The following is a 24,293-nucleotide window of genomic DNA, read 5'->3' as shown; positions in this document are numbered from 1 at the left end:
GCTCCAGGGGAGAGTACAGAGGGTGGTGATTAATGGGGAGTACTCGGATTGGGCGGGTGTGGAAAGTGGGGTCCCCCAGGGTTCTGTCCTGGGACCAATCCTGTTTAATTTATTCATAAATGATCTAGAGGAGGGGATATCTAGTACAATCTCAGTATTTGCAGATGATACTAAATTAGGCATGCCAATATCTTCTATGCAGGATGTGGAAATCTTGCAAGCAGACCTGAACAAAATAACGGGGTGGGCAACTACATGGCAGATGAGATTTAATGTAGAAAAATGTAAAGTAATGCACTTGGGGGCCAGAAACCAGAAAGCAAGCTACTCACTAGGGGGGGAACCTCTGGGTGAGTCTAGGATGGAAAGGGACCTGGGGGTACTGGTAGACAACAGGCTTGGAAGTGGCATGCAATGCCAAGCCGCTGCAAGCAAAGCCAACAGAATACTGGGTTGTATAAAAAAGGGGATTCACTCCAGAAATAAAGAGATTATTCTTCCACTCTACAAGACTCTGGTCCGGCCACATCTGGAGTATGCTGTCCAGTTCTGGGCACCAGTCCTCAGGAAGGATGTGCTGGAACTGGAGAAAGTCCAGAGAAGGGCAACAAAAATAATTAGGGGAATGGAGGACATCGGCTATGAGGAAAGACTACAAGCACTGAACCTATTCTCTCTGGAGAAGAGACGCTTGAGGGGGGATATGATATCAATGTACAAATACTGTACTGGCGACCCGAGCATAAGGAACAAACTATTTAGAGTAAGGGAATACAATAAGACACGTGGCCACTCACTAAAACTAGAGGAAAGGCGGTTTAACCTTAAAGTGCGTAAGGGGTTCTTCACTGTAAGAGCGGTAAGGATGTGGAATTCTCTTCCGCAAGCAGTCGTATCAGCGGGGAGCATTGATAGTTTCAAAAAACTATTGGATGGACACCTTAAAGACCACAACATACAGGGGTATACAATGTACGGTTAAAAGCAAACACACACACATAGGTTGAACTGGATGGACTTGTGTCTTTTTTCAGCCTCACTAACTATGTAACTATGATCCTAAAGGTTGTACATGTACACTGTGAAACTCCCCACATATTTACTTCCTTGAAGTTCAGAGCCCAACTTCTGAACTACAGAGGTACTGAGAGGAGGAGTCTCAAGACATGAAGTCAGTATAGGAATCATAGCTTGCAGACAGCAAGGTACCATGGGATATATAGTTCTTAGAAAATGAAAATAGCAGAGAAGCTGCAAAGCATGCAGGGAATCCAGAAAGTGGTGGCCAGCAGACAAGCAGAGAAAGCTTATATTGGATTGTCAAAAATGACTATTGATGATACTGCTATTAGGCTCCATGTACACAGGACGTTAGAAAAAAACGTGCTGCAAAGCTAGTTCTGACGCTGGGAAAAAGCAGCTGTTAAACGTGCTTTCAGTAGCTTTTTCCATTTGCGTTATTGCACGTTTGGCCACGTTGCTTTTAGCAGCGTTTTTTTCTGCCTTCATCCGGTCTTTTCAGCAGAGAAGACCGGATGAAGATTTTTAATAAACTTTCCAAAACGCCTCCTGTCGTTATTTACATACTACCTTTTTATGGGGTGAATGGGTAGGGGTACAGTGTACCCCATACCCATTCACATAGGGAGGGGGTCCGGGATCTGGGGGGCCCCCTTGTTCCAGATTCCGATTAGCCCCCTGCCCGCAGACCCCCACAACCACCGGCCAGGGTTGTGGGGATGAGGCCCTTGTCCTCATCAACATGGGGGCAAGGTGCTTTGGGGTGGGGGGTGCAGAGCTCTCCCTGCCCCAAAGCACCAACACCCCCCCAAGTTGAGGGCATGTGGCCTGGTGTGGGGAGGGGATGCTCGCTCGTCCCCTCCCCCTTCCTGCCCTACCGGGCTGCATGCTCGGATAAGGGTCTGGTATGGATTTTGGGGGGGACCCCACGCCGTTTTTTCGGCGTGGGGCTACCCTCAAATTCCATACCAGACCCGAAGGGCCTGGTTTGGAACCTGGGGGGGACCCCCACACAGTTTTTTTTCCCATTTTTGGCGTGGAGTTCCCCCTCAAGATTCCCACAGCGCAAGTCGCGACTTCCATTCAAATCAATAGGCGCCCATAGGGAACCATTGATTTTGAATGGAAGAAAAAAAACTTATAACGTGGCTGAATGTACGTTCGGTCACGTTCGGCCGCGTTTCTGCGTTTGAAACGCCGGGAGACACACACGTTCGAACGCAAATAATTGCGTTCCAAAAAACGTCCCTGAACTCAACTGCCTGCAAATGACTGTAAACGACCCTGTGTACATGGACAGATAAGATAAAATGTAGATGGGTTCAGGGGCTTCTGAAAAAAACGCCCAACTGCTCCTAAACGGCCATTTACAACGTCCCGTGTACATGGAGCCTTACAATGTTGATAGTATAAAATGTGTATGCTTTGACCATACATTTCCTTTAAGAATTTAACATGATGCATTGGTACTCCTGCTTTGAAATAAACAGAGCTGGGGGGATGTTTTTGTTGTGAAATATGCAAATGATTTGTGTAATTCCTTTATTTCCTATTCATACAATAATTTGCATTGAATGATAATTTCTTCTTTATTTTATAGGAATGTTCCAAAATTTATTCGTAAAATAAGGGTTCCAGACTACAAAGATAAAAATGTGTTTGGTGTTCCACTTATCCTAAATGTGCAGAGGACAGGCTATCCTATTCCTAAAAGCATCCTTCAGGCTATGGAATATTTGCGGATCCACTGCGTGGATCAGGTAATTTTCATCCAGCAGCTAGTGTTCCCAATGAATGTTTTCTGCAAAGCAATGTTATTGTAACAAAATGTGAAAAGTAATCTAATGCTTCAACTTCTTTCTGTAAATAGTGAATAGAAATTGTTCATTTGCAATATTTTATGTTATATAACTAAAAAATGAAAGCAAAAACTTTTTGCTTTCATTTTTTTTAGGCCCTGAATATATCTATACATACAATATGCATGCCCTTCAAAACCTAAAACCTAAATCTGAAAAATGTAAATTAATAATAAGTGCACAATGAGAGGTTACCTTTCATGGAGATATCATAACAAACAGGAGACCAAGTTGGACGCAAACCTTAATTTTTCCTGTAATTGTTGAGTTTGGCCCCACACCACTCCCACTTTATGATTCTCTATTGGCCATTGAGAATGGTTATCATTTTATAGGACCAATAGAGAAGTCCACTGTCTACATATATATATCTATGTATGTACATAATATATATCTATGAAGGCCCTTGACCCAGTTAGTTAGGTTAGGTATTGGTGTGGTGCCTTTCCAAGATGTAATTTTGAAAATAGAGGCATTAATTGGGACGCATTCTAAACGGTTGGTTGCTCTATCTTGCACTGTGGGGGGATACAAAGTAGGTATTGAGAACCAGGTGCAAGGTAATTGGAGTAAGAAAAAAAAAAGAGTATCGAGTGGGGAAGGGGGGTGTGTGGTGTCTGGCTGGTAGGGCGATTTATCTGTAAGATAATTCGGAATCCCTGAGTGTGATCACAAGGATTGCAGTTTAGGGGAATCATGGATATGATCCAGGTGTACCATAATTCCCAAAATTTTAGATGGTGTTCATGAAGGCTGGCAACACTCATCCATCCTCATAATGTTGTTGAGCTCCACCACCTGTTCCCAAATAGTGGGAGATGTAGGCAATTTCCAATGCCTAGGGATTATAACACTTGTGCTGCTGATATTGTGAATTGAAACATTTCCTTCTTAGACTTAGTACTAGGCCCTGGAAAAATAGGTCCGCAACCGTGGTTTCTGGCCAGGTGTTGGCTGTAATAAGAGGGCAGAGCTGAAAAATAGAATGCCAAAAAGGTCAAATAAGGGAGCAGGTCCACCACAAATGAAGGAGAATGCCTCCACGTTCTTGCCACATCACCAGAACTGGGAAGGTACTGAACATATTATTTTGTGTAAGAGATTTGGGCTTCTTTACCATCTAGTCAAAAGTTTGAAATTTCGTTCTTGATCTTGGGTGGCTATACTGGTTTTGAAGGTGAAAAGGAATGACTTGTCCTAATCCTCCTTTGGAATTGGGTGTCCCAACTCTCTTTCCTATTGGATATAGAATGGAATACTTGGAAAAGCATTCGAAAGAGGAATGTTATAGAGCTGAGAGAGTGCATGTGGGCATTCAGAGTCCTGCAAGCACAGGGCCTCAAAGGGTTTAAAGTCCATTTTGGAGTCTTTCTAATGCTTCAGATTTACATAGTTACTCTGTTTTGAAAAAAAGACAGAAAGTCGATCTAGTTCAACCAATAAAATGAGGGAGTGGGGGAGGAGCCAACATGGCACGTGAGTGAGAGCAGGGAGCAGCAGTAGCTTAGCCTCTGAAGCAGGCTGGACGCCCGGCAAAACCAGTCAGGCCCATTTGCCTTTTTGTTCCACTACAGGCTCTTTCCAAGTAGCTCCATTCCTTTGACGAATAAGAGAAATACACATGAAGGGATAAAGGCTCCTTTGGAAAAACCGCTATATAAGAGGACTTCAAATGATAAGTACCTCTTTGAATTATGACTATGGAATAACTACTGAGTGTTTCTGGTGAAGTGCTATGGGCATAAGGACTGTATTATATTTTGATCTACAGCAGAATATGCTACTTCGGAGGAGGACCTGCTCTCTGCCACCTAACTTACTTATGCAACAATAGGTGCATGCATCTTTGAAAATTGCCCTATGCAAGATATACTCTGCAAATGTGGGATGTCTTGCTGGGACTATTTTGCTTGATACACATCATGTGTGAGGTAGGTGGAACCTCTTTTCCTGTATGCAATCAACAGGATGTTTTAAGGTTCATGGAAACCTCCTCTAGACCACAGGTGTGAATGATCCATGTCAATAATTATACCAACCTAGGTTGCGACCACCATTTGACATCTCAACACACAAGCCACAAAGAGTATTGATATGCCTATAAAAAGTGCTATTGTGGAGTCGGCCTGTCTTTTCCTCTGATATTTTGATCCTGCCAAGAGTCAGTATTTGCTGTATTTTCCACAAGCTCTTAAGAACGTGCCCTAAATCCAAGAGGGAACTCAGTGAGCTATGAGCCCTCAGAAATTAACTTTAACATTATATACAGTATCTCACAAAAGTGAGTACACCCTTCACATTTTTGTAAATATTTTATTATATCTTTTCATGTGACATGGATCATTCACACCTGTGGTCTGGAGGAGGTTTCCGTGAACCTTAAAACATCCTGTTGATTGCATACAGGAAAAGAGGTTCCACCTACCTCACACGTGTATCAAGCAAAATAGTCCCTGCAAGCATCAAGACATCCCACATTTGCAGAGTATATCTTGCATAGGGCAATTTCCTAAGATGCATGCACCTATTGTTGCATAAGTAAGTTAGGTGGCAGAGAGCAGGTCCTCCTCCGAAGTAGCATATTCTGCTGTAGATCAAAATATAATACAGTCCTTATTCCAGGGATTGACAAATTTGCCTGAAATCTAGGAGCCAGCTAAAAAAGTTGGGAGCCAGTTTTTTTTTTTTTTTTTTAAACAAACAACCAAGCTTTATTTCCCCAAAAAAAAAATAACATACTAAATTTACACATAAAGACTAGAACCCTGCTCTCCTCTATAGCACAATCTGATGGAAACAGACTGTCTGTCTGTTTCCATCCGATGCCATCTGATCCGATCCACGGGATGGATAGAAAATAGAACCACCATCCGTCTGTTTTTGGCGGAAAGGATCAGATGGCGGCAGATTACTGCTCCATAGAGGAGACTGAAGGGTCCGATCAGGTCTGCCTGAAAAACTGACAGGCGAATCTGATCAGACAAGCCCGTGTGAAAGGGGCCTTCGGCTGTGTGGCTGTGGCATGGCGATGAGGAAAAATAAAAAAAAAAAAATATATATATATATATATATATATATATATATATATATATATATATATATATATATATATATATATATATATATAATTTTTTTTTTTAAATAATAATTTAAAAAAAAAAGAAAAATAAGTTTTTTTTTTTTTTTTTTTTTTTTTTTTAATAATTTAAAAAATAAATAAATAATAACCACACTCCCTGTCCACTTACCTTTAAGCAAAGGTAAGTGGACAGGGAGATTGAAGCCTGCAAAAACTTCTCATCTCCTCTTGGGAAGGAGAAGGACAGGCAGGGAAACAGCCGTGACTGCTTGTCATACTCCCGGCCACCACAAGAGGGCGCCAGTTCCCTGTTCTCTCACTGATGAAGGCCGAAAAGCCGCTGCCTCAATTATGGGATGGCGAGGTAGTCCGTGCACTCGGGGAGTGGGTGGGGGCCGCAAAAGGAACAGGACACCTCCTGCAGTGCACCCCAGGCGCCAGGTCGCTAATTCTAGTTGCCAATCCGGCCTGGCGCCCGGGTTTGACGAGCCCTGCCTTATGCCCATAGCACTTCACCAGAAACACTCAGTAGTTATTCTCACTTTTATGAGATACTGTACAAGCCACTTGGACTGTTCACTGTCAACTTACGTCTAATTTTTTTCAACATTAGCAGATACATATATATAGTATACAAATGACAGGTCTACGTAGGAGAGTCTCATTGTCGGAACATATTTTTAAGATTGTCCTTTTTTGATTTGGTTTTTAACAAATCCTTTTTTTGATTAAAGATGGTGATTGATTTTGCATACCAGTGGAGTATGTGCACACATTCTTTATTTGGCTTCCCACTTATTAAAGTGTATGGATTGACCAATAGTAGTGTACATTCAATTATAGTTTGGAAGAAGGGGGAGGTTGAGCTTGCATCCATTTGACTTTGGGTTGTGTATAAGCAGCAGTAGCGGCGCCATCCAGCTATGATGCCACGGAGCTCCACTCTGTAGCCGGCCTGCGTCCTCACCTAGCCCCCCACTCTCCCCCGCTGCTGCCATGGCTAGCAGCCAGCTGGAGCCTTGGACCTGGGAGGAAGCGATCTCCCCACGGCCAGATCCACCATCCTGATTGCTGGTGCTCGTAGGGAGCCTCGCTGCCCCAGAATAGCTGTGGTAGAGTAACAGATGAGAGCCCTGGGTGCCGGGGCGGGAGGAGCAACACCCCCCACCTGAACCATTCGCCACCTGTCCTGCTGCCGTGAGTGCCGGGAACCAGCAACCTGAACAGGAGTAGCAGTGTCAGGACACAGCAGTGTAAGAGCTCAGCCTAGGACAGCGTTCCCCTGGGAGGGGGGGGGGGGGTGCAGACAGCCTTGGATCACGAACCCTGGCTGGACGGTCGTGGTGAGAGCCACAGGGACAGAGAAGGGTTGAGCAGTGGTCAGGAAGACCCCTAGGGGACATCCAGGAGAGCCATTAAAAACCCAAATTGAATATATCCTGCTGACTGACAGTCATTTCCCCGCCGGCACTAACAACAACGTGGTGAGACCTAAAAAAAAAAATGTTTTTTTTTCTTTTTCTCTTGTTATTGCTGTGCTCTTTTGAACTATGTTCACTGACTCCGCCCAACATTGTTGGAGTTAAACGATCTGTTACAGTGACTCTACTAATTGTGGGATCTGTTCTGGGGCCCGGAATCTTCTAGAGTGGGTGGAAAACATAAGTTGGAAATTATGAGAGGCAAGTCAGCGAGAGGTGGCGGAACCGCTAAGTCACCCAAAGTGAGTGCCAGTCCTGGCACAATTAAGAAATTCATGATATATGAAGAAACTATGGAAAAGCTGACCCTAGAGAAACCACAGGAAACACGTTTAAAGCAAACCGAAGCAAAGGAAAAGAGCGGCCTAAATAGGTCATCACTAGGTTTGGTAACCACAGCAGAGTAGAACAAGACTTAGATGATGATGCTGGGCTTACATGCAACGCAGAGCAAATAGCGAGCGACCAAAAAGGGGGGAAATGGCTGTCCAGCTCCTAGCGTTAGAAAAATCATTAAAAACAGAACTAACAACAATCCATAATGTCTTGAGCCATCTACTAACATGAGTCTAAGGCCTCTTTCACACGGCCGCTCCGATTTTTTTTCTTCCGCTCCGGCACTTTTTTTTTTTTTTTTTCACGGACACGGATGACACTTGTGTCATCCGCTCCATATGCCCGCATATCATCCCATTCGTTTGCGGATGATATACGGACATAATGTATGTCTATGGGGATTGCGGATGTCAGCGGATGACACCGCTGACATCCGATTTTGCATCCGTTCCGTTTTTTAAAGGAAAAAAAAATAGGGTTCTGTTCCGTTCCAAAAAACGGAACAGAACTGAAAGGACACAAATCGGATTTCAGCGGATGGTCATCCGCTGACATCCACAATCCCATTGACATGAATTATGTCCATATATCAACCGCAAACGGATGGGGTGATATACGGACATACGGACATACGGAGCGGCCGTGTGAAAGAGGCCAAAGACTTCGAAAAGAGACAAGACAGCTACATACAGACAATATAAGACTTAATAAGAGAGAGCTAAAAATGGAACACAGAAGTCTTGCTTATAAAATGTAAGATCAAGGAAATGGGAGCAGGAGGAAAAACTGGAGAATACATGGTTTGCCAGAACCTACACATGGTAAAGATTTAACATGACAAAATGAGAAAAACTTTTAACCCATTGTTGGGCAGAGGAGAAGAGGACCAGAATATGAATGAGATAGTACATCGGATCAGAAAACCAAAAGGTATACCAGTGGACACCTCCAGAGATGTAATTATAAGATTCCAGAGGTATTCAGAGAGAGCCCAGATCTGGGAGAATCTGAAAAGAGTCAACTGTAAACTATGAAAATGGAAATATTCAGATCTTCACAGCCCACAGATTACAACACACTTTAGGAAGGAGACTATTGAAACCACTAGTGGAATCAATGCAAAAACAAGGAATACGGTACAACTGGGGGCTTCCCAGCCTGCCTGATAGGTAGAAGGGACAGTCGTACCGCCAGAATTAGATTTTCAGAGGAAACACAAGATTTTTGTGCAAAACTGGAAATATCTATACCAAAAATACCAGGCTGGTTCGATGACTCTGTTATGGAAGAGTCAACACAGAGGCGGCTGGCCTCAAAAAAGAAACCTGAGTTATGAAATAGACCAAAATTAGACAGGGAAGGGCCATTGAAATGGGGGGGTGGAGGGGCGTGCAGGAAGGAGCAGGAGGATGTTTGAAAAAAACAAACGGCAACTCAGCTGGGCTCTGATACTTCTTTCCTGAGAAGGGAAAAAGGAGTCTCAACCAGTGGGCAGGTAGAGCACCACCCTGAGGTAAAGAAATAGTGGGCAAGGAGGGCCCATGGGTAAATTTTCCAACTACTCCAGGACCATACAACGGTCAGATAAACATCACGCCAAGGGCAGAGGAAGCGAGGGAGGGGATGGGGGAAGGTTCTGTGGGTGGGGGGAAGGGAGGGGAGAAATAATGCTGTGTCAACTCCACGGTAACATTTGCTGATGTCGCCTCCCCTACTGAATTCAGTTTTAAGCCCTTGAAATCTCAAAAGGATGCTTCCATTCCCTCACTCGGCTTAGGCTGAGTGGGAGAAGGGGAGGCAATAAACTGCAGGTGGCGAGAGGGGAAGGAGAGACGACATGAGCCCTTTAACCACTTTACCACCGGAGGATTTTCCTGCTTTACATCCAGGCCACTTTTTGCAACTTGGCACTGCGTGACTTTAACTGACAATTGCGCGGTCAGGCAACCCTGTACCCAAACAAAATTTACGTCCTTTTTTCCCCCACAAACAGAGCTTCCTTTTGGTGGTATTTGATAACCTCTGTGCTTTTCATTTTTTGCGATATTAATAAAAAAAAGAGCGAAAATTTTGCAAAAAAATTGGCATTTTCTACTTTGCCAGTTAAAAAATATCCAATACATTCAATTTTTGTCATATATTTAGGCCAAAATGTATTTAGCTACATGTCTTTGACAAAAAAATCCTCAATGAGCATATTTTTAACCTCTTTAAGACCGGAAGATTTTACCCCATTCCTGACCAGGCTATATTTTGCGATTCGGCACTGTGTTACTTTAACGGACAATTGCGCGGTCATGCGACGCTGTACCCAAATTAAATTTATGTCCCTTTTTTTCCCCACAAATAGAGCTTTCTTTTGGTGGCATTTAAACACCTGTGCAATTTTAAATTTTTGAAAAAAAAAAGTGACAATTTTGAAAAAAAAAAAAACAATATTTAAAACATTTTAGGCCAATTTGTTTTCTGCTACATATTTTTGGTAAAAAAAAAATCACAATAAGCGTATTTTGATTGGCTTGCGCAAAAGTTATTGCGTTCACTAACTACGGGAAATATTTGTCATTTTTATTGTTTATTTTTTTACTAGTAATGGCGGCAATTTGCGATTTTTTTTTTTTTGCGGGACTGCGACATTGCGGCGGACAGATTGGACCCCTAACTGACATTTTTTACACTTTTGGGGGTACCAGTGACATTACTACAGTAAACAGTGCTATAAATATGCACTGTTACTGTAATAATGACACTGGCAGGGAAGGGGTTAACTTTATTGGTGATCAAGGGGTTAAATGTATGCCTCATGCTTACTGACGTGTGTCTGTGTCGTGTGTGGGGGGAGGGGATTGTGTGACAGAGACACAGATCGCCGGTTCAGCTATGCTGAATCCTGTAACCTGTCACTGTCTGTCACATAGGAGATCCGCCCACTTTGTTTACACAAATTTTGATTTCCATACTCCAGATGATCGGGGAAGAGCGGTGTCTGAATACATCGATGGACGATAACGAGCCACTTTGCTGCAGTACCCTCAACGTGAGCGGTCGGCAAGTGGTTAAGATTACTGACATATAATGTCAGAGGATTAAACAAACCCACTAATGGCACTTTTCCACTGCAAGTACCGGCTCGGCTCTACTCGGCCCTGCTTGGCCCGGTTTGCTTTTCCACTGCTGGTACCGCATGGTATAGTGTCGGAACGGTTCGGTACGGTACGGTATAGGTTTGCTTTTCCACTAAATTAGTACTAAAGTTAAGTGGGTGGGATAACAACGGGGTGGGTGGGATTCTCTGACCAATCAGTGGCTAGTAGTGACTGCATGCAAAGGATTGTGGGATATGGTACCAGTTTGGTACCTGTTGGAACCACAATCGAGTAGGTACTGTTTTTTCAGAGCCGTACCGTACCGTTCGGTTCCATGCAGTGGAAAAGCAAACCTATACCGTACCGTACCGAACCGTTCCGACCCTATACCATGCGGTACCAGCAGTGGAAAAGCACAAAAGCGTGCCGAACCGGTACGGTTCCATGCAGTGGAAAAGCACCATAAAAGACACAAAGTATTAGAGCTTAGACGTAATTCTGCCAGTATAGTATTTCTACAGGAGACATACATTGCACAAGATACAAATGTGAAAATATATTCAAAATATTATCCGATATGGGGATTCAGCAACCAAGAGAGCAAAGGGAGTAGCAATTGGTTTAGCTAAAGACGTGATGTTTTCCCTTAAAGAAAGATTGGCTGACCAAGAGGGTTTATAAGTTTTCCTGAAGGAACCACTACAGGGTATGAACTGTACTTTGGCAAACATTAGTTGCCCAAATAAAAATCAGAGGGGGTGGGGGCGTGGCTACGATGTGAAGCTGAGCGGACGCACTGGGCTCGAGCTCCGCTCCTTACCTCATCATTCAGACTCCATTGGCATCCATCTCTCTCTTCCCTGCCTCACCTCTACCTCCACTCTTGCTCATATATGAAAGAGAACAAAAGGCCCCACTAGTGTAATAACATTTATACCCTTTATTAAAATCAATTATCCTCTAATATTGCACGTATAGTTAACATATCTTGCTACTATGTGCTTTACAAGATATGTTAACTGTACGTGCAACATTAGAGGATAATTGATTTTAAAAAAGGGTATAAACATTATTACACTAGTGGGGCCCTTTTTGTTCTCCTTCATATATGAGCAAGAGAGGATTGCCTAATCAAAGTAGTGTCTGTGTTACCATTGTCCTGATTGCCACAGTTAGATATCTGTGCGCAGATGGCCTTTTCCATGAGAATGGAAGGCAACTAGCTGGGGTGAGTTGCTGGGCTGAGGGGCGTGCAGCACGGAGGTGGTGGATCTCTCGGATGTCTCTTTAATCAGCACACAACAGGATTTCATCTGGTTCATCCTATTATCACTATTCTTTAATGATCTGTGAACACTGCACTAGTGGATGAGAACTGTTTATATTATATATCATTTTTCACCCATTGGAGTGACACACAGTGGAAACGGACTATTTTTCACTTGTTTATTATGGTTTAATGATTTTTCACAGTGGAAGTTACTTTTGCTGGTCATTTTACTCATGATTCATTTCACAGTGTTTGAATGCACACACATATTTATATATATTGTTTTTGCGCATCTAGTGGGATATTTTGATCACTATTGTATACAAATAGTTTTTTTTTTGATCAAATAACCTATAAATAGTAAGCATATTCAGTGAGAGCATATTGGACTGATCAGTGGTAACAAATACATATAGAAGTAACAAGCCTCTCCAGAGGACCACCGCTTCCAGTGCTTTCATGTTGAGACTGATTCAGTAAGTATAGAGCCCTGCTCCATCCAATATTCAGCTTATATACCCCATAGTCTACCTCGGCGTGCATTGGCGCAATGTTTTTCCCACGCTTGATGTGTAGCGTCCGCATATTATGCTGGCGCTGCACACCAGCGTGGTGATCTCTCCACATACTGCCAATTGCGAGGAGACCGGCAGCTGTATCTCATACTCGGCGGTCATGCCAAGTGTGTATCCACGCTGTGGCTTTCCCCACATGTCCCTGGCAGCACACATGGCATTGGGGGACACCCAGTGTGGTCGCTGTGGGATCCTCTTGAGAGAGCAGGATTTCGCTCATTTGCACCATTCCCTTGTCATTTATTCTTCATTTTTGCCACAGTAAGTCAGCCTTTTTTTCACTTCTCACTATTTTTATTGTTTTTTTTTTTTTCCCACTCTTATGTGACAGTATTTGTCTGTGGGTTTTAATTTTTTTTTTTTTTTTTTGCCATTTAGTACCACTTATGTCCATTGATTATATTTTTTATACATATATGCATTTACATCTTTTTACTAGTCACTGATTGGAATTTTGGGTTGTTTTCAACCTGAATTTAGGTATATGGATACACATCCTGCCATCACCAGTCCTGCTCTCCCTGTGACCCCTTTGTCCACTGGTGCCCCCCCCCCCCACGGCTCCCAGGTCAGACTCTCCAGCGGACCACCGCTTCCAGTGCTTTCATGCTGAGACTGATTCAGTAAGTATGGAGCCCTGCTCCGTCCAATATTCAGCTAGATACCCCATATATACATATATACTAGAGCTGCACGATTCTGGCCAAAATGAGAATCACAATTTTTTTGCTTGGAATAAAGATCACGATTCTCTCACGATTCTCTGTGTAACATCTTTTACATTATAAAAAAAATTGGGATAACTTTACGGTTTTGTTTTATTTTTTTTATTCATTAAAGTGTATTAATTGCGTTTGAATGACTGCTGCGCAAATACAGTGTGACATAAAAATTTACAACAATCACCATTTTATTCTGCAGGGTCTCTGCTAAAAAAAAAAAAAAAATATATAAATGTTTGGGGGTTCTAACTACTTTTCTAGGAAAAATAGACTGATTTAACTTGCAAGCAACAAGTGTAGGAAAAAGGTTTAGTCTTTAAGAGGTTAAACTTCCTTCCTCCGGCAGAGGGAAAGAAAAGATACAATGTAATCATTTGTGTTTACAGTTACAGTTCAGTGGGAGACTAATGCTGATAGGCTTTTGCGGGAGGCTTTTTTTTTTTTTGACAGCTGCTCCCTCATAGCTATGTAAAGAATCGAGCAAGTGTCATGTTAACATCGTCAGGGGGAGCGAATCGCGATCTCAATTCTGTTACGATTAATCGTGCAGCTCTAATATATACCATTTACATTACGATTTTACCTTATAGATACTGTACATGATACGTATCTACTCCTGAGGAAGCGATTTTATATTTTGTGAAACATGGCTAGTATTAAAAGGTGCTGGATTTTATCATGTTTTTTGTACATGCCTGTATATGCTCATTGTGTATGCCCATGCTGTTACTTCTATATATGTATTTGTTACCACTGATCAGTCCAATATGCTCTCACTGAATAGGTTTACTATTCATATGGCATTTGTTCAATGAAACTGTTTGAACTATATGGTATAGAATCGTACTATGTAATTTATGAGTGTGGTGCCTCATTTAAAGTCCCCTGGGCAAATGTAGCTTCTGTTTGTATATACAGGACATGGGACATGATTCACAGACAATTCAATTGAGAATAGAATTCTCCTCTAATACCATTTAAAAGGCACAAAATATTTTGCACCAGGAAATGAGAAACAATTTGGAAATTGGGTAAAAAAACACGCAGTTAAAAGACATAATATATAGCGGAAAGATTAGGCCATATCACAAACTCAACACAAGGGGAGGAAACATGATTTTGAATGAATGGAGATATCACCAGTTAAAACATTTTGTGAGTTCTCTGCCTCAACCCATCAGATCTGAGAAAGACATGAACTTAGTGGAATAGCTCTGTAATCCTTTAACAAAAATAAAACATTGTATATCTCAGATATACAAGATAACCGAGAAAGCGAGTCTGAGGAAACCTCTATTCAAAGTAACCTGAGAAAAAGAGATAGGATCGCGTTTAAAAGAGCACCAAGTGAGTGTTATCCTGAGAGCCGTACATTTCTCTGAGAGCCGTACATTTCTCTGCAATAGATGTGAACACCATTGAAATTAATTACAAATGCCTGTCGAGATGGTGTATAATGCCGGCAAAAGTGCACAAATTTATACATAGTGAGGTTGAAAAAAGACATCAGTCCATCCAGTTCAACCCATGATGTGTGTGTGTGTGTGCTTGCTGTCAACCGTACATTGCATACCCCTGTATGTTGTAGTCTTTAAGGTGCCCATCTAATAGTTTTTTGAAACTATCGATGCTCCCTGCTGATACGACTGTTTGCGGAAGAGAATTCCAAACTCTGTCAGTAAAGAACCCCCTACGTACTTTAAGGTTAAACCGCCTTTCCTCTAGTTTTAGTGAGTGGCAACCTGTCTTATTGTATTCCCTTTCTCTGAATAGTTTGTTCCTTATGCTAGGGTCGCCAGTACAGTATTTGTACATTGATATCATATTCCCCCCTTAATCGTCTCTACTCCAGAGAGAATAAGTTCAGTGCTTGTAGTCTTTCCTCATAGCTGATGTCCTCCATTCCCCTAATTATTTTTGTTGCCCTTCTCTGGACCCTTTCCAGTTCCAGCACATCCTTCCTGAGGACCGGTGCCCAGAACTGGACAGCATACTCCAGATGTGGCCGGACCAAAGTCGTGTAGAGAGGGAGAATAATCTCTTTAGTTCTGGAGTGAATGCCCTTTTTTATACATCCCAGTATTCTGTTGGCTTTGCTTGCAGCAGCTTGGCATTGCATGCCACTGCCAAGCCTGTTGTCTACCAGTACCCCCAGGTCCTTTTCCATCTTAGATTCACCCAGAGGTTCCCCCCCCTAGTGAGTAGCTTGCTTTCTGGTTTCTGGCACCCAAGTGCATTACTTTACATTTTTCAACATTAAACCTCATCTGCCATGTAGTTGCCCACCCCATTATTTTGTTCACTTCCGCTTGTCAGGTTTCCACATCATGCATAGAAGATATTGGCATGCTTAGTTTAGTATCATCCGCAAATACTGAGATTGTACAAGATATCCCCTCCTCTAGATCATTTATGAATAAATTAAACAGGATTGGTCCCAGGACAGAACCCTGGGGGACCCCACTTTCCACACCCGCCCAATCCGAGTACTCCCCATTAATCACCACCCTTTGCACTCTCCCCTGGAGCCAGTTCTCTATCCAGGTACTCACCCTATGGTTCCATTCCTTAGTTTGTACAGTAAGTGTTTGTGGGGAACGGTGTCAAAGGCCTTTGCAAAGTCCAGATACACCACATCCACAGGCTTACCTTTTATCTAGGTGGCAGCTCACTTCATCATAGAAGGTTAATAGATTGGTTTGGCAAGAACGATTTTTCATGAATCCATGCTGATTACTACTAATACCATTTTCATTACTAAAGTCTTGTATGTGGTCCCTTAATATCCCCTCCAAAATCTTGCAGACTACTGATGTTAGGCTGACCGGCCTATAGTTACCCGGGATATATCTCTGCCCTTTTTTAAATATCGGTACCACGTTGGCTTTTTTCCAATCAGCTGGCACCATACCCGTCTGTAAACTATCCTTAAAAATCATGAATAATGGTCTGGCAATCACCTGGCTGAGCTCTTTAATAACCCTAGGGTGCAAGCCATCTGGTCCCGGTGATTTATTTATGTTAAGTTTCTCTAGTTTAGTTCTAAGTCTATCTTCTGTTAGCCATGGCGGTACTTCCTGAGGTGTGTTGTTTAGTTTGGCCCTACAAGCTGGGGTAGTGTAGCCCCCCCAATTCTTTTGTGAAGACTGAAGAGAAGAAATTATTTAACACTACCGCCTTTTCCCTGTCCTCTGTGGCCAAATCTCCCTTGTCGTCTTTTATGGGGCCAATGTGTTCTGGCCTCGCTTTCTTACTATTTATATACTTAACAAATTCCTTGGGGTTCTTTTTACTCTATTCCTCTATATGTCTCTCGTGTTCTATTTTAGCCGCCCTGATTTCGTCTTTACATTTCTTATTACAGTCTTTGTAATGTTTGAATGCTGCCAATGACCCCTCAGTCTTGTATTTTTGAAGGCCTTTTCTTTAGCATTAATATGCATTTTTAAGTTGGAGTTTAGCCACCCAGGGTTTAGTTTTGCTCTTTTAAATTTATTTCCCTTTGGAATGCACTGGTCAGTCTTTGTTTAGTATGCTCTTGAAGCACTCTCATTTTTCCTCCGTGCGTGTTCTTTGTTCCCAGGGTTCTATCCCATTTGATATTTTCTAGCAGAGAGCGCAGTTTTGGGAAATTGGCTCTTTTGAAATTCAGTGTCCTTATATTACCCTTATGTTTCCTATTACTATGATTAATACTGAAACTAATTGACCTATGGTCACTGTTTCCTAAGTTGCCCCGTATTTCTATATCCGTGAGCAGGTCTGTATTGTTGGTAAATAGTAGGTCAATTATTTCTTGTCGGTGCATTCACCATCTGACCCATGAAATTGTCCTGCAAAACATTTAGGAACTGCCGAGCCTTGGCTGAATGCGCGGTTCCTTCTGCCCAGTCTATATCTGGATAATTAAAGTCCCCCATTATAATGACATTACCCATCCTTGCTGCCAATCCTATCTGTAAAAGGAGGTCCGCCTCCCCCTCCTCCCTCAGGTTGGGGGGCCTATAGCATACGCCCAATATTACCTTCCCCACAGTGCCTTCCCTTTGAAGTTCTACCCATAGGGATTCTGCCTCGTCCATAGCTCCATTATTAATATCATCCCTCATATTTACCTGTACACTGTTCTTAATATACAGACATACCCCTCCCCCTTTTTTTTACGTTCTCCATCCCTGCGATAAACATCAGCAGCTCCAGCTCTCCCCTCTTGTTGGCCAGGCTTCTGGCATTGGTATACAACCCTCGTAATTTTGGCCGTTTACATATACCCTCATAAGATGTTTTTAGGCTGCTCTTGTGATTTTTCCCCATACCCACCCTGGGTTTAGGAGCTCCGAACACCCCACTGCTCTGTACTCTCCCCCCCCCCCATCACCTAGTTTAAAAGCCCCTCTAACTTTTCGGCCATCTTCTCACCCAGTACGGCTGCACCCTCCTCATTTAGGTGCAAATGTTGATCATATGCCCCCTTAATCTCCTCTTCTCAAGAGAGAATAAATTCAGTTCCTCTAGTCTTTCCTCATAACTGAGCTCCTCCATGCCTCTTATCAGGTTGCTCTGCACTTTCTCGAGTTCCCCAATATCCTTTTTGCGAACTGGTGACCAAAACTAAACTGCATATTCCAGGTGGGGTTTTGCTAATGATTTCTACAGGGGAAAAATTATGTCTCTCTCTCTGGAGTCTATGCCTCTCTTAATACAAGGAGGATTTTGCTCACTTTGTAAACCGCAGCTTTGCATCGCATGCTATTATTAAGCTTCAGATCTACCAGAACACCCAGATCCTTCTCCTACATTGACTCTCCCAGTTGTATGACGCATGCATATTCTTAGCCCCCAAGTGCATAACTTTTAGATTTATCAACATAAACCTCATTTACCACATATCACATTACAAAATGAGCCAGCGCTAGTGGGAGAAAATCTCAGAGGGGCTCAAACTGAGCTACCCAATATCAAATGCTCAGCAGGAACTCCTACAGTTGGGTATACCGGAAATCACCATGCAATATATTTCATTATATCTGAGATAAATATATCCACGGAATACTTAAGAGAAAAATATATATAAAAACCACTATATCACGTCATCTATACTATATCAGGAAAATCCGATTCGGATTTTATACAATTATCATCACAGTCTACTGTTCTTCTTATATCATTTTTTTAAGACCGACATACATTTGGCTTTAGGATTCGGATTTAATGACCTGATATAGTAGTTTTTATATATATTTTTCTCTTAAGTATTCCGTGGATATATTTATCTCAGATATAATGAAATATATTGCATGGTGATTTCCGGTATACCCAACTGTAGGAGTTCCTGCTGAGCATTTGATATTGGGTAGCTCACTTTGAGCCCCTCTGAGATTTTCTCCCACTAGCGCCAGCTCATTTTGTAATGTGATATCGGTATTGGTATTTAGTGATAATACTAGAGCTGGCTGCGTGTGGGATAGGATTTGATCCTAATCTCATAGCCATATACGTTTCTCTACCAGTTGCAACACACTATAGCAGGGGTATTGAATTAAAATTCATGGAGGTCCGATTAGCAAAATTTTCTTCCAGCAGAGGTCCAGATTGCATTTTTGCGTGATGACTCGGATTCTTTACATCACAGCCCAGGTGTGCAGGCACGACAGCCCATTCATTTGAATGGGCTGTTGTGTCTGTGTTTTCTGCTGGGAAAAGGCCCTGGCACCTTTTTAAAAACGCTGTCGCATTGAAACTGCATGGCGCGTATGTACCATGCAATTTCCATGTGTGGGAAACCGCACCTTGTATTTCATTGCATTTAAGAGTCAATTGTACCCTGCACGTTTTCTGTGCAGCTGCTTATCCCCCTTTACATCACCACTCACAGCACTGTCCCCCTTCACATCACCACTGTCCCCCCCCCCCCCCACACACACACAGCACTGTCCCCCTTCACATCACCACTGTCCCCCCCCCCCCACACACACACAGCACTGTCCCCCTTCACATCACCACCCCCCCCCCCCCCACACACACACAGCACTGTCCCCCTTCACATCACCACCCCCCACACACACACAAAGCACTGCCCCCTTCATATATCCCCCCATCAGCACTGTCCCCTTCATATATCCACCCATCAGCACTGTCCCCTTCATATATCCCCCCAACAGCACTGTCTCTCTTTACATCACCCCCCCACCCCCCCCCCCCACACACACACCACTGCCCCCTTATATCACCCCCACAGACCTGCCCCTTTGCATCACCCTCACACACATACACAGCACTGCCCTGTTAACACACACCCCCATAGCACTGCCCCCCTTTACATCAACACAGACCACTACCCTCTTAACATATCACCCCCACAGCATTGCTCCCCTTTACATGAAACACCACACTACCCCCCCCTGCACATGACCCCTGCTCCCCAATCAAACTTCACAGCCCTGTCCTCCCTTCACTCTCCTACCTTACACAGAGCGGAGAGCAGGAGGCGGGACAATCTCGAGGAAGACAGAGGAACAGCAGCGCTGCATGCATAGAGGCAGCCGACTGTGTGCCTCCCAGCCAATCACCTCCCGCCTCCCAGCAGCCAATCACCTTCCGCTTCCCAGCAGCCAATCACCTCCCGCCTCCCAGCAGCCAATCACCTTCCGCCTCCCAGCAGCCAATCACCTCCAGCCTGAAATGCTAATTCAGGCAGCTGCCTCCCTCCATTCAATGCCGGTCCCGCCCCCAGTCTCAGTCCCGCCTCCTGCCATCCGCCCTGCTCTGCTAATGACAGCAGCAGAGACAGGGAAGAAATCCAGCAGCTGATGGCGGCGGTCCTGATGGAGCAGCAGCGCAGGCCGGAGACGGCCCGCGGGCCACCATTTAGTGATGCCCGCACTATAGGAATCCCTTCTATTTGGATACCTAAGTGACAGCGCACATATCACCTCCTATTTTTACCTCATTTACCACATAGTTGCCCATTAAACAGTGCATTGAGGTCAGCTTGTAAATTGGAGACATCCTGTAAGGTCGTTATTCCACTGCATAGCTTGGTGTCATCTGCAAAGACTGAAATGATACTTTTAAACCCAGATCCTATATAATTTATAAGTATATTAAAAAGTAAGGGTCCCAACACTGAGCCTTGGAGTACACCACTGATAATCTTAGACCAGGGGTGTCAATCTCCATTTCTTTGAGGGCCGCACAAGCATTATGGTTGTCCTCAAAGAGCCAGTTGTATCTGTAAGACTATATACATTTCATGCAGGGCTTTTTTTGTCAAAGAATAGGTGCAGAAACTCCACCACGCCCCCCCCCCCACACACACACACTGAACCGCATCAAGCTAAGGGTATGGTCAAATTGCATTAACTGTGGGAGGATCCTAAAGGGGCTATAAATACCAGGAGTGCGGTATGTGTGGAGCTTAGGGATGCACTACGTACAGAGTGCAGAGTTCAGGAGTGCGCTGTGTATAGAGTGCAGTATTGAGGAGTGCCCTACATACTGAGTGCAGGGTTTAGAGGTGTGCTATGCACAATGTACAGGAATCCGCTCTCTTTCACAGGCTTTTCACATCTCACTTCCACCCCTTCCCCTGGGTGCGAGGGCCAAATGAAATGGCCTGGAGGGCTGGATTCGGCCCGCTGGCCTTCTGTTTGGCACATGTACCTTGGCCCTTTCAGAGTATGAATCATTAGCCACTACTCTCTGAAGTTGGTCTTTTAGCCAGTTTTCTATCCAGAAATTTCTGCAAGAAATGTGTGTTGTAGGTAATCGAGCCAAAATCCCAGGCGTAGAGTGTCTGGGGTTATGAGTTCCCTCAAGGGTTTAATCTCAGAAGGGCATACCGCCTGCTTGTCTGAGTAGGCCTATATATGAGGATATGCCATACTTAACAGTGGCGTCCCACACTTGAAGGAGGACAGCCATTAGGGAAGTAAGGTGTGGGCCCAGTGGGAGTGATGGTATAGATATAGGGTATATGTATAGGTCATGAACAGAGGTTTCATATGTTAATCGATGCCCACCCAGAGTTTGGCCTTTTCATGTAAGAACCAAATCGGGACTCTGCAGTGGACTGCTGCCCTGTAGTATATTTCCAGATGTGGCAGGCCTGCCCTACCCTCCATCTTTCATTTTACTAGGATGTCATGGCATATTCGAAAGTGTTGCTGCTGACTTTAAAGCGGAGTTCCACCCTGGATTTTTTTTTTTTTTTTTTAATACCCCCGGGACAGTCAGGGCTAGTGCATTCCACAATGGCTAGCCTCTGATCTGTCCCGGGTTGCACTTACCTGTTAGGACAAATACTTACCTTGCAAACGTCTTGTCCAGCGCTGCCATCTCAGATGTGGGCAGCTTGAAGCCAGCGCGTCCTCTTCGGCGTCTTCTTCCGCCTTCTTTGGTCCCACGATGCTCTGCGCCGGCCCCGACGTCACTTCCGGGTCGCGCGTGTCATCCCTCCACAGCTTCTGGGCATGCCCAGAAGCTGTTTAGAAGGGGATGACGCGCGCGACCCGGAACTGACGTCGGGGCCGGTGCAGGCGCAATGATTCCTGGGAGCAATGACGTCCAGCTCCCAGGAATCATTGCAGAGCCAGGAAGTGACGACGGGCCGCGGCTGAGGAAGGAGGAAGAAGGAAGTAAGGTAAGTATATTTTCTTCGCTACGAGGTAAGTAAAAAAAAAAAAATATGCGATTATCCATTTCTTTTTCAGGTGACCCGGAGCGAGAAGATGGAGGTAAGTATAAAAATAGGGTGGAACTCCACTTTAATAAACACACTTGCATTTCCCAGGATCCAGTGATGTGGTCACCCTAACTGTTGCTTGTCTCTTCTCTCCCTTGCGCTAGCATTTTAACTGTGAGCAACCGGCTGTGACAGCTTGTGGCTTCAGAGCTGGGTGCACACTGTGCCTGCATGAGTTGCACTGCTCCTGCTGCATGGACCAGCAGTCTTCTGGGATTTGTTGAGTGTAATAAATGAATCGGTGCTAATCTATCACAAAATATGAGTCTCCTAAGTATCAAGAATGTCAATAATAACACATAAAAATAATGCATACAATTATAAAAATCACGTAAATTATATAAAAGTAGAAGAAAGTTCACCAATAAATATATTAAAAAGATAAAAACACATGAGGATACCAGTAGAAGGTAATGGTGAGGCTAAAAGTGCACTGTGCTGAGGTGATCAAAATAAATATATAACAAAGCAAAAAAAAAAAAAGGTATTTCATCACACAACCTCTCAAAAACGCTGAAACGTGGATGTAGCAGTTAGAGGGTGACAGTGAATCTATAAGTGCACTGTACTAAGATGATCAAATCCTTTTCTTCTGATCAATACATGGATTTGATCATCTTAGTACAGTGCACTTATAGATTCACTGTCACCCTCTAACTGCTACATCCAGTTTAAGCATTTTTTGAGTTTTGAGAGGTTGTGTGATGACATACCTTTTTTTTTGCTTTGTTATATATTTATTTTGATCACCTCAGCACTGTGCACTTTTAGCCTCACCATTACCATCTACTGGTATTCTCACGTTTTTTTATCTTTTTAATATATTTATTGGTGAACTTTCTTCTACTTTTATATCACTCACGTGATTTTTATCATTGTATGCATTATTTTTGTGTGTTATTATTGGCATTCTTGATACTTAGGAGACTCCTATTTTGTGATGGATTAGCGCTGATTCATTTATTACACTCAATTTTTCTTATGTACGTGGGGACACTACAGAAAATTGGCTGCTAGTCAAATTTAACACACCTTATCTTCTACTCTCCATATACTACATCCTGTTGTATGGTTAACGCTTAGGTTTTTTTTCCTACTTTTCTTCTGGGATCTGTGACATGTCCCAGAAGACTGCACAGAGGAAGGCAGAGAGGAGAACTTCCACTCGGATTACCTAGGCGATCCGAGCAAAAGTGGTAACTAGGGTAACTAGTTTTGACAGGTACCCGCTCCCCCCCAAAAAATACATGCCAAATGTGGCACAGGAGGATGTGGAACTTCCCCTTTTGGGTGAAGCCTTGCTTTAGGTATGGCAGATCGTACTGAGAGGAAAAACTGCCGGGGTACATTAATTTCAAACACATAATAGAAGTATGGCAGAATGTCCATCTTAAAGAGGGGCATCCTGCCTAACCAGGAAAGTTTCGGAGATGGCCTACTAACTAGAGTCTACACTGGGTAGACATCGATAGAGGTAAGTGATTGTGCCCATACCATTTATGAAGATGTGTGAGAATCTAAAGCCTTAGGTTATTTTTTGGAGGTTTGGGACCAGCCAAAGGGGAACCTAATTCTAAAAAACTCCTGGTCGTTTGGGGACAATGACACATCAAGGCATTGACTTGGAGGCATTTACTTTAAAGTTGCTTAGAGATCCAAATGTCAACTTTCAGTCATTGGACATTAAGGCTTCTACTAAATGTTCCATTGCAAGTAATGTATAGGAATGGGGAAAGAGGAAACACCTGGCAAGTTCCATTGGTAATAGACACAGGGTCCAAAAGTAGGCTATATTGACCCGAATTCTAGCAGTGAGACAGAAGTTTAATGCTTGAATTTTAAGAACGAATTCCAATGGTAAACCTATCTGTTCTGGGGAGGCTAAGAGAAACTTCCAGTCTAGGCAAACCAATGCCTTTTTGGTGGCTAGAGATAATGGGCGCATTGGGATTTTATGTCCTTGAGAATGCGTGATCAAAGAAAGCGTTTTGATTGTGTTGTCACCAGCTTTACGTGAGGGGATGAACCCTAGTTGGTTGGAGTGATAGAGGGCTTGAGGTGTTGTAACTGGCAAGCCAACAATTTAGCATAAATATTAGGATCAATGTTAAACACAGAAATC

General features: G+C 43.4%; 1 protein-coding gene across 3 annotated transcripts in view; it reads left to right on the top strand.

Annotated features, from left to right (window-relative positions):
• Window positions 1-24,293, top strand: part of LOC309552100 (rho GTPase-activating protein 7-like) — a 211,255-nt gene that overhangs the window by 120,179 nt on the left and 66,783 nt on the right. For all 3 annotated transcript variants that reach the window (XM_082252880.1, XM_082252881.1, XM_082252879.1), the window contains one exon: window positions 2,621-2,780. In XM_082252880.1, the coding sequence (XP_082109006.1) occupies window positions 2,621-2,780 (160 nt within the window). The remainder of the gene's footprint in view (window positions 1-2,620; window positions 2,781-24,293) is intronic.

This window comes from Pelophylax lessonae (genome assembly GCF_965119305.1).
Source record: "Pelophylax lessonae genome assembly, chromosome: 4".
NCBI lineage: Eukaryota > Metazoa > Chordata > Amphibia > Anura > Ranidae > Pelophylax > Pelophylax lessonae.
The sequence above is the reverse complement of the archived record's forward strand: the minus strand, read 5'-3'. Positions and strand labels throughout refer to the sequence as shown.